The 12120-nt window shown below is 37.1% G+C and overlaps 1 protein-coding gene across 2 annotated transcripts in view; it reads right to left on the minus strand.

Annotated features, from left to right (window-relative positions):
* The window catches only part of chp1 (calcineurin-like EF-hand protein 1), a 21357-nt gene extending 14561 nt beyond the window's left edge, over positions 1-6796 (minus strand). Inside the window, exon 1 of one of the 2 annotated variants that reach the window (XM_016546232.1) lies at positions 6605-6796. In XM_016546232.1, the coding sequence (XP_016401718.1) occupies positions 6605-6695 (91 nt within the window). In that variant the 5' untranslated portion in view covers positions 6696-6796. Of the gene's footprint in view, positions 1-858; positions 1191-6604 lie in introns of those variants that run through there. The other variant, XM_016546233.1, reaches the window with a different exon arrangement.
* Between the last annotated feature and the right edge of the window lie 5324 nt (positions 6797-12120).

A 12120-nucleotide genomic window follows, 5' to 3' on the forward strand; every position in this document is an offset into this window, starting at 1 on the left:
ATAATATGTGTGTGTACTGTGTATATTTATTATGTATATGTAAATACACAAACATACATGTATATATTGAAAAAATATTTACATGTATATATATTAATATTCATACATAATTTACATTATAACAAATATTTTATGTATAAACAAAACATACTTTTCTTAAATATATGCATGCATGTGTGTGTGTGTGTATTTATACATACATAATAAATATACACAGTATACACACATATATTATGTAAACAAAAACTTATTTTGGATGCGATTAATCGTTTGACAGCACTATTTTTAATATATTTTAAAGTTTATATTGGAATTTTATTGGACTTGTTTAGTTGTGTAGGGCACTAAATTTTTTATTCAGTATATTTAAAAATTGTATTTATTCATGTGATGATAATATGGTGATTTGCTGTTTCAATGTTCAAAAAAAAAAAAAAAGTTTGGGGTCAGTAAATTTCTTCTTTTCTTTTTTTTTTAAAAAGAAACTTTTAGAATACTTTTATTCAGCAAGGATGTGTTAAATGGATAAAAAGATTGTCCCTTATTTTCCTTTTCTGAAGTTGGCAACCCTAGTCATATATCACATCACAGGACATGAAATACTTCCCAAAAAGTACTTCATGACAACTACCCTTTAAGACAGTCAGACAGGCAGCTGTGGATTACATTAACGCATGTCATCATACACATACTGGTAAAAAAAAAATGTATAACCTGAATGCACTGTAAGTCGCTTTGGATAAAAGCGTCTGCTAAATGCATAAATTATTATTATTATTAATTATTATCATCCATAACTCTCTATCGATGTCTATATAACCCAACCACACTATTATTCCACCCAAAACCGCTACTTACATCCAGTTTCTTTCTTGATTTCTTCAATGTCCTCTTCTCTGAGTAAAGATGAAGCTCTGGAGCCCATGACTGCCGTTTCTCCTGTAACGTTAGATAAGCTCGAGCTAACGCATGAAATTCACTCCTTATCACGAAACACAGAGCTCTGTAAAGCTGTCGGATGAACAGTCAGCCTTCACAACTGTCTGTCCGGCGTTATTAACCTCCAGCTTCTTAATTACAACCGGAACAGGCGAGATCCCAAACACATCTAGTTGAATAAAGGAAGAGTTTGAAAGGCTAAGCTAAAGGTAGGTCGGTGAGGTCTACATGACGTCTGCAAATGCGCGGTGGATACGCCTATAGAATAACGCGCTATGATTGGTCGGTGCGGTTGTCTGTCAAGTGAGCGGGATTTAAAGGGCCAGGCGTGTGATTTCTGCTGAGGGTGGAACACAAAATAGTCCCTAAACTGAATAAAGCAGGTAGAGTGACAATGAAATGGAGATGCCATATCAGAAAAATGCAACATTTACAAAATGAGAACAGCACAAAAGAACTGAAGGGTTATACAGAGCCATCCAAAAGACAAAACCATTGATGTGAAGAATCAAAACTTATTCTTTGTTTCTCTGTAATTTATATTCTTTTTGTCTTAAAGGGGTCATATGATGCGATTTCAAGTCTTCCTTTCTCTTTGGAGTGTTACAAGCTGATTGTGCATAGATAAGATCCCTGAAGTTGCAAAGACTAAAGTCTCAAAACCAAAGAGATATTCTTTATCAAAGTTAAGACTCTGCCACGCCCCCCTAAAACGGCTCGTTCTAACACGCCCCCACATATCTACCTCACTATGTGGAAATATTTGCATAATGCGCCCAAATGTTCACGCAAAGAAAGAAGGCGTGGTTTCAGTAACCGCAGTTAGTGTTGATGCAGCCATGTCAGGGAGACGCTGTGTGTTTCTAGGCGAAAGCAAAAGCACTTTATTTGGCCTTCCGAAAGTAGATGCATTTAGGAATCTTTAAGATTACTTACAACAGAACAGCAATGCATTTAATGCACGACCGTTACGTGAACCTAGGAGAGGAGGTAATTCAGAATCAGCTACTGTTTTGTTATTAGTTTAAGTATTTGCTATTGATGTGTGTGTGTGTGTGTGTGTGTGTGTGTGCGCGAGCGCGAGCGAGAGAGAGAGAGAGAGCGTTTGAACATTAAAGCATGTCAACATATTCTGTTACACCAAATACACAAAATAATGATCTTTAAAAAAGCATCATATGACCCCTTTAAAGAAAAAAAATTTAATTCCTGACAGTAGTACCTTTAAACTATGTGGCATTAAATAAATTTGCTTTTGTTGTTAAAAAAACTGAAGTATTATTATTATTAGTGTAAAATTTATTTATATACCATTCTAGTTTTTATTAATATATTTATACTTTGTTTTCATTTTCATTTTAGTTAAATATTTAGCAATTTTGTTACGTACTATTGTATTTTTTTTTTTAATGTTAACTATTACTATTTAGGTTTAATTGTTTTTTTTTCCCAGTTAGTAATTTTAGTGCTTAAACTTAAGAAAATGATAAATGTTGCCCAGACAATTAACTGAAATAAGTTAAGGTTTTTCATCTAATACTTATATTTTATTTCAGCAAAAAATGTTTTTAATAGTTTTAGCTTAACCCTGGCTCAGACACTTTAACTTTATTAATTATAGCTTGTGAGAAGAACACAATGGAAACAAAAAGCTAAAGTTAATTTCTTAGAAAGAGGGCTTGGTAGTTGTCTTTCATGATGGTGTTGAAATTGAATGTTTATCATTACCACCATATGTTTATGGTTTACTGTTACAAATACTGATCTAAATGACATTCCACTTTCATTTCGACAAAGTATAATAGCAGCTTGAGCAATGAATAAGAAAGGTCTACTTATGAAAGGTCTAGGCGTAGGGACTCTATAGGAACATGTCCCTACCAATATCCAGTGACTAAATTGTCCCGAGCAATAATTTTGATCAAACAATTAGATATATAACCAATGTTGTTGTCAATAGGTCATAGCACTGATATTACCTGAGAAGTTACAGTAAATATGCTAGAAAACCATGTGCTTTCAAGGACTTACATTTAATTCATGTGTGGAATAAACTGAACATTCACTTCAATGGTATGAAATGACTGATGCTATGATTTCCTATTGATTTGTCACCAACTGAACTGCAGTGGTCGAACTATTTAAAATATAGTGAATTAAGCTACAAACTCAATCACAATGCACAATGTTTCCATCTAACATGCATTTTGAGGTGCAGCTCGTCATTTTAATGGAGTATTTTCACTGGTGAGCAGTATGGGGAGACCGGGGTAACACGGGTTAGTTTGAAACACTTGCAATTTCTCCAAGTTACAAATCACCTGATTTACTTCACTCGCGCTTAGTTTAGTCCTTATTCCACATGTGATGAAGAAGATCCCTGGGGCAGACACAGCAGATTTTAGAGGGGAAAACTAATTTTGATTAAAGACAGTAACTTTTTTTTACTTTATTTTTGTGATGGTGATGCCTGCTTTGTTTAACTCATCAAAGTTAAATTATGGTTTTTGTTTGTCTGTGTAGATATTTTTAATGCAAGTTGTTAGTGCTTATGTTTTTGTGTTAGCTATAAGGTGAACTAGTTCATTGCTACAAGACTCTGGGTTAGTTGTAACAACAAGAATTGGGGTTAGTTGTAACATCAATGAAACATTTTACAACCACGACAAATTTTAGTTGTAATAGTATGCTTTCCTTGAATTTCAGTATGGCTAAGTCTTTGAAGAGAAAGACAAACTGAGTGATGTCTCTCAGCATTTTGAATTATATAACAGTAACAAACATGCTCACACACAAACAATGTTCCAGTGTTCAACTTCACTTTTATTATGGCTGATCGCCACTGACAGAAACTTGCATAGACAGACAGACACACACACACACTAATTAAGTTGAAAAGTCAGTGTTGAATAAAAAAATAAAAAAACTTTTTTTTTTTTTGATCATAATCCTTATTTCATAATGTTACATCTCACCCCCAGGGTAAGACACAACTAACCCGGACTATGGGGTGAATTGTAACATTTCAATCCTCATGTTTAAAAAAAAAACCCCGAAAGAACAAACAGAAAGAAATTTCTGTTTGTGCTGCAAATATTACAGCTGCGTCATGTAATAGCAGACACTTGTAACTAGTTTGTACCACATTTTGAATGCACTGGTTACAAAGACCAGATACAAATTGAAATGTCAAAAATTTAACAACCATCCTCGGTCTCCCGGTTACCTCACCTTAATATGTCCGTATATTTGTGTTAGATGTTAACTTTGGAATGGAAATATGGATATTTTATTTGTAAACATCATACTGCAGTTACTGAAAACTAGCGAGCTAAGCCGGTAGTCGTGTAAACAACGAAGACGCGAAAAGCGGAGGAACACACAAACCGATTCAATTGAGTCATTTACTCCGGAACCGCTCCGATTGATTCAAACTCGTGACTTCGATCATTCACTTCAAGCGATTCACTAGCAAAAAACAGATCCAACGAGTTTTTTATTTTCATTTTCGACATCGCCTGAATGATTTTAAAAAGCGATTTAAAAAAGCACGTACAGTGATGGGTGAAACGGAGCTTTTCGAAACTCCGAATCAGTTACACCACTGCGTCGCAAATGATTCACTATTTCGAAGCGCTCCAATCGGATCGCGCATTGCGAATCATTTGATTCAGATCGGGACTTCAAAGTAAATAGGAGTAAACTGCAGGCTGGAGCAGTGGGCGTGGCGAAAGATTAGGGCCTGCCGAAAGGTAGGGGGCGTGGATAACGGTCTTTCTATTTGGTTAGGGTTAGGGTTAAGGGTTGGGTTAGGGGTTAGGCCCTGTCCCAAATGGCACCCTAAACCCTCGCGGTCTTCCTCTGAGTCCGGACACGCGCACGCGGGTCCATTGTAAGTCCGTAAGACAGCAAGTGCACATATACCCCTTGTCCAAATACCCACACTTGCGGTCTTGGCCACTTGAGAGCGCGTGCGCGCACAGTGTTTTTACTTTTATTGGTGCAAAGATGAGTTGTGGTGATATTTATTTTGTACAACATTTGCAACTGCTTTTTATCACTTAATTAGAAGCACCACAATTTTAAATTATGTCATGTTATAGGGGCTACTGAACAGACATTTAGAAGTTTTTAAAATGCAAAGTATTTCAAATTAAAATTAAAATAAAGCTGTGTAAACACTTGCATTTTTACAACACTATAAGTGTGTCCCATCAGGTAATGAAAAGTTCGACACACACTTGTGGTCTTCACACCCACTTGAAGACTTCGGCCAAATACAGGAAATACGTCATTTAAGTAATCAAGTGGTCAAGTGCAAAGACTGCAAGTGTGGGTATTTGGACAAAGCCAAAGTGTTCCAGTTGGGACAGGGCCTAAAGTTTCTGTTGTAGCATTCACCTTTCGGCATGCTACTTTTTGCCACGCCCATTACTCCGACCTGCGGGTTTCCCTGTCTCGTTTGCGCGGAAATGCTGCCATCTACTGCATGAAGAGAGAAGTGTTAGAACATGGATTACTCTGTCCAGCAATAAAAATGTCAAAAAAATCTACATGTTTAGATACAAGTAGCCTATGCTCATTATTTAACAACCTCAGCAACTATTAAAATAACAATCCACAAAATGTAAGTGGATAATTAGACTAAGATAGCCTATAACTGTCTAAGTGACATAAACCAGAACATTTAAACCAGAAATACTAAGCTGGAAGAAGAAGAAGATGATCACACTAAACCTCTGAATTAAAACCAAGTAAGCAAATAGTAAAATAAATAAATAAAACTTTCAAAATAGTAATAGTGGTGGCAGATCTATATTACCGGTATTATTATTATTGTTAGTAGGGCCTATACAATTTGAGAACACAGGTGAAACAAAATAACATTTAGCACAAAATAGATATTATTATTTTTAATAAATATTTGAGAATAAATGGGCAGAGATCATGAGTTTAGGGGTTTGCTGCAGCATAGCCTGTGTGTATGGAGTGGTCCAAACACTCATTACATGCTTTCATGCAGCTGGGTAAACATCGATGCTGGTTACTTGCCTACACAGCGGCTCTCAGCTCATTTAAGAGAGAGAAAGACCCCCTGGATGCTGCAGATTGAAGAAATGTAAAAGCTGTTGGCATATATACATTTTTTAAAGCTTCTTCAAAAATGTGGAATACGTGGAAAATATATTGGTAGAAAATATAGGCTACTGCTAGCAAATATATATATATATATATATATTTTTAGCCATTTTTGTATATTTTGAAATAGGCTATATTTAAAAATATATGATATTTTTATTTATTTATTGTAATTTATTTATTTTTTAATACATTTTTTGCTGCATGGCAATATATTGCTCATAGTTTATGCTAACCAAATGCATTAACTAATATTAACAAATAAGACCTTATAGTAAAGAAATACAAACAGCACAGGGCTAGATGATTCCAGGTAATCTTTTCTTGAAACAGGTGGCTTTCCATTCCTGAAAATAAACTGACTGTAGGGCATGTAGGGCACCCCAGGCTCAATTAAACAGCAAATGTCTCCTCCTGCCAAGAAATGAGTTGAGTGGTTGCATGACTTGTAATATAAAGCTTACCGTTTTAAACCCTGGGCCGAGGCCTGCATTTACCAGGCAGACAGTCGCACGCGGCTACTCACGCGGGACAGGGAACGCCCGCTGCCAGGCCGCACGGTTGTTGTTCTTGGACGTCTTGAGGGCAAGAACGTTTCTCCAGCCCTGTAAACCCATATACTGTAATGACTTCCAGCAACTTTATCTGTGCGAGATCTTCCGTTCCGACCAAGAGCCCGCGGACTGACGTGAAGCGGGAAAGCGCCGGGGGTCGGACATCTTCGCTCTATCCCAGTTTGTGGCACTTTAACAGAAAAGGAGTTATATGTGAACTCGAAGACCTCTGCAAAACGATACTTTCACCCCACAAACAGCCAGTCAATATGTTTGGAAACACTCTTGTAGAGTTCTGAAAGCACGTCTAAAGAGTGCAGCAATAAAGAAGCGAGGGAGAGCCGAGGAGGATGGAGTCGGGAACGATGCTGTCATTTCAGTTTAACTTGATCTATTCAGAAGACTCATTGACATTCAGTTCAGAATTTACAGATAAATTCTTCTCCGTTTCATGTCATGTTCAACCACACATTAGTGTTTTATTCAGTGAAATACAAGAGAAAAATCATAGGTTTTTCATGCGGGCAGTGAATGGTTCTATTTAAAAAAAAAAAAGTCCCTAAAAAACACCAAAAGCACTCCATACAACTCGTGCGCTATATTCCAAAATGTTCACTGTGTTTGCCCTCTGTTAAAGCGTTCGAATATCATTTATAGTCACATGTTCAATCACAGCAACAATGTCCAAACCTACGGCTTAATTTGTAATTGAACGCAGCATGAATGACATTTGAGACTTCTGTTATAGTGATGGGAAGTTCGGTTCTTTTCCGCGAACCGGTTCTTTCGGACAGTTCGATGTTATGCTTTTTGCTCTTTAGCTTAGCACTACAAACTCCACTTTCTATAGAAAATAACAGCATTAAATGTTCATGTACAAATAGCCTACTTAAGTATCACACACACACACACACACACACACTGTAGTGCAAACTTTTCGTTTGAAGCTTTGTGGAATGTGAATTGCATATAATAAGTCATAGACTATTGGACTGTAAATTGAGTTGGGTGAACTATGAGGAACAATTTTCAATGTTTCAATGTTAGGCCTTATTAAATTAATCATTCATCAGATGCTTTTATCCAAAGCGATTTAGGAATAAGGAATATCACAAGCAATTAAGAGTCAACAAAATAAAAATGTTAAATAGTGTTACTCATCTATTAATTTACAGGGTGTCTCTCTATCTTATTTTTCGGTTTTCACTGCATTGGCTTGTGCAAATACTCAAAACAGTGCTCATTTAAACAAAGAAATATCTAAATGTTTAATAATACATTGCTGTGCAATAAGAGAAACAGTTTTCAGGTAATGGTCGGTAAGATCTTTCAAATTATAAGCCAAGATTAATACATAATTCAACAGCAAAACACTACAGTAAGTCACTCAATTTAAACACAATGCAATGTTTATTAGTAACGCTGATCACTAGGGGTCGCCATTGTCACAGAGATCAATTGCATTAAAACTAAACCGTGTGTGGCCGTAAGACAGCTGATACATGCATATGTAGCCAAGTATTACACAAATATCAGAATGTGTTATAAATAAGGAACTCTAATGTAATTTTTGCAGTTATTGTGCATTTTTCATCTGATTAAAATAATATGAATACTATAATATTATAATGTTTTCATAGAATTGGGGAAAATAATGCTATAAACCTGATGCGTTTATGAAGCAAGTAAAATCTTTGGATCTATTAATGCAATAAATAAATAAATAAATAGTAATGCAACATATTCTTTCTTTTCATTTATTTAGTTATTTTTAAAGATTTTATGATAAAATGTGATATTTTTTCCCATATTGTCATAGTTTAGTGCACTGAACACATATCCAACTGAATTCCAAGAAACATCAGCCGTAGGTAAAGCACACTAGACCCTTGATCTTCGCTCAGCATATCTATCAGTGTCTCTCTGTGGGGTTTAAGGGCTTTAGTCTAATAGCTACATTAGCTCAAGCCAGTGGCATTAAGTAGCATAACAGCACTGGCTGCTTTAACCATTAATAACACACACACACACACACACACACACACACACACACACTTTACTCACAGCGCTTTCTTTCTTTCTTTCTTAGTGTAGTTTGGTGCAAAAACAGCTTCTACTAACATTAAATGTGGACCCCAAAGATAAAATTAAAAGATATACATGTGCTGCTCACCCACAAAAAGTAAAGCTACTCACTGATACACACACACATGCTTTTGGCTCAGTAAAAGCTCCATCTGTGGTGAACAACAGTAACATGCCATTTAATTGTTTCATCCATTGTTTGCTTCTTCTGTCAAACCTTCCCTTTTGAAAATGAAAGCGTCTGTGACTGTTACCCATTTTCTGTGTCTGGAGCACAAGACAGGAGATTCATTCATATGTGAGTCTGGTATTAGAAAGTTTCACTAGGATACTTTTCAGTTCAAATTAGTTATAAGGATATTAATAATCAACATTTGTCTCATTTTGTTAGCCATCTTGGATGCATTTTGAGGCACAATGGATTATGGGATCACATAAAGGATATATGTGATGTTGCCTTAAAATTTGACACCAGAAGTCTAGTACTTATGATGCCTTAACATCCTGCATAGGCAGCTCACTAGATTCTTGTGAGTTGGAAACTTCATGAAAAGGATCTGTTTTATAATGCAGAAAACACATAAAACATATGTAAACAGTACAGAGAGACTTAGCTTTTATTCAAAGACACTGGTATTTTCAAAACCGTGGCACTTTTCATTCATTACAGCACACACACGCACACTGCAAATGAGACGGGATGCCAGGAAGACTTTCCTGTAGGAGAGTCTCGGATGAAAGCAAAGTTCTGGAGAGGATCCAACCCAGAGACGATCAAAGAATAGACATAGACACACACACGCGGTGGGTTTGGTGAGGTAATCTGGAGCATTAACACGTTTGAAACGTTCCCTGTGATCCACCTCCGCTCTGTCATCTCTGAGGAAAACCCCCTCATCAACATGACTCTTTCTTTCCAGGCCTAAAAAAAGGAGTGTGAGCTTTGTTTCTCCTCTCATTCCCTGTGCTTTATCTCGGTAATTATGTCTAAATGTGAATTCCTCCAGACGGATGGAGCTATTGAGAAGAGATGGCTCTGTTTCAGCCTCGGGGGAGCAGATGTGAAGGTGTTTGATTTCTGAGAATGTTAAACATATATACATGGACACAGACTGAAGTCTAATCCTGTAGGAAATAAAATGACAAAGACAACCCGAGGAACATGATTAAAGATGTTGCTTTATTGGACACAGATTAAGGTGAAATCACAATGAACCCTGTTTACATTCTAAATACACATTCACTTATCTATCTATCTATCTATCTATCTATCTATCTATCTATCTATCCCACCCAAATCTATCTATCTATCTATCTATCTATCTATCTATCTATCTATCTGTCTGTCTATTTATCTTTCTATCATCTGTCCACCTACCCATCCATCCATCCAACCACCAACCCACCCATCAGTCCGTCTATCATCCGTCTATCTATCATCCATCCATCCATCTAGTGTACTATTGTTCTATTATTCTAGTGTACTATTGTTCTATTATTATAGTGTACTATTGTTCTAGCTATTATTCTTTAATTTTTTTAAATTCATCATTTTATTGTTCGATCTATGTGTCTAAACGTGCTGCTTTCAGAAGGAAACAAATGAAATGTCAGGCCATTTCCCAGATCTTCATGATGAGGGCTGTTCCCGTGGACTGTGTCTACAGGGAGATGGGCTAATGGGGGAATGAGGGGGTGTGAGAGGGTTTAACCCCCCCAGCTGTGTTTCTCCCAAAATCAGCTAATGAGCCAAGATCCCTTATAAGATACAGTCTCAAGCCCTGCGTGCACCTCCTCCTGATTTCCCGGCTTCTGCAGGAAACAATATCTATTCTTGTTGGAGTTTGATCGCATGTCATTCTTTTTATGTGAGAAAACCAGCCTGCTGCATCAGTTCTCATGATGCATCATGGGAATGGGGCCGCTTTTTTTTTTTTTTTTTTGCTTTTGTTTGCCACATTACCGCCGTCTTTACCGCCTGGTTGAGTTCAACAAGATAGTTTAAGTCAGAAAGTAGAGGACAGATAGTGAAAGTTGGAAACTGGTGAGCCACAGGGCTAGGGCTGAGCCTGTTGGCATAACAGTCACATACGGTTGTGAGTACCGCCGGCAGTGGGATGGCAAAACACATTTTTGCACATAATGTTTTTTCACGTTAATCTTAATACGCCAGTGAAGTACAAAGCTTTGTTAACAAAATAATTGGTTAGCAGCCAAATGTTACATTGTGGCCATGGAAACATTTGAATTTATACGGAAGAAAAGTGGTATGTGAGCACATAAATTTTAATTAAGCCATACACTACATTAGCCAAACTTTTTTTTTCCTTCTGTAAGTTTCAGCCTATTTAGGTAATTTGTTGTTCACATTGTGCACAGAAACTTTTATAGAAATATCTTGTCTCATTAGCTATGTTTCCATCACCCTATTTTAATGCATATTTTGAAGTATCGCATGAGAAACGAGTGATGGAAACGCCAAATTTCGAATAAAAATCCCTTAATTCGCAAACAAGTTTTTACATTCGCTTGAGGTGGTTGTGCCTAAACTGTAACTCACTCAGTATTAACTACTTGTTTGGTAAACTGTTGTATAAAATCAACGTCACATTTGCGAGTGCACTGACATGCCCATACTTAGGAAAACTGCACTCTTGCTTGTGTGATTACGCTTTGTGAGTACTTAAAGGTGCAATAGGTGATTGTCTTCAGAAACATTTTTTGTTATGCTGGTTGAAAATCTCTTCACATCCCGATAGCAATCATTAAGTTAAGTGGTCTAAATGTATTTGTCTGTATTTATATATTCTGTGGAAGGTGTAGGATCAAGAAATGTTCGTCTAATCAAAACGTTCGGTCCGAGCATTTTAATATGCTTTCCTACCTGCCTGTCAACGTATGTATTAGCATACCTCTGCGCACCCAGTTCGCGCAGACAGGATACTCATCAGCGCGTTCACGCACGCTGTGCAGACAGAGCGAGGATGGCAGGCAAACATCAACAAGCCGATCTTCCTTCCTGGTATTGTAGTACTTTTAAAGATTTCTCACCGGTGAATGACACATGATGTAGCCCAGCGGTTAATCCAGTCCTCGCGCCAGCTCGTTAGAAGTGAGCTACGTGCATGAACTGTGTTCCGATCGATATGATCCCTACACAGAGTTCATTGCTCCCTACTCCCTGAGCAGGGGAAATCCGTTGAAGTTTACTTCACTTCGGAACATGGGCTGGAATTGGGAACCTGATAGCCTATTGTAGTAATGTTGTCTCTGGTCTGTGAGTGTAAATGCGTTCAGGGGGCATGGCTTTGGACGGCGATTGCAGGGAAGGTGGGACGTTCGCTTTCAGTGCTATCAGGCTAAAGTTAGCATTTTCCAAGATCTCCTACTGCACCTTTAAGTT

This window comes from Sinocyclocheilus rhinocerous, unplaced genomic scaffold (genome assembly GCF_001515625.1).
Source record: "Sinocyclocheilus rhinocerous isolate Xijiao unplaced genomic scaffold, SAMN03320098_v1.1 scaffold730, whole genome shotgun sequence".
NCBI lineage: Eukaryota > Metazoa > Chordata > Actinopteri > Cypriniformes > Cyprinidae > Sinocyclocheilus > Sinocyclocheilus rhinocerous.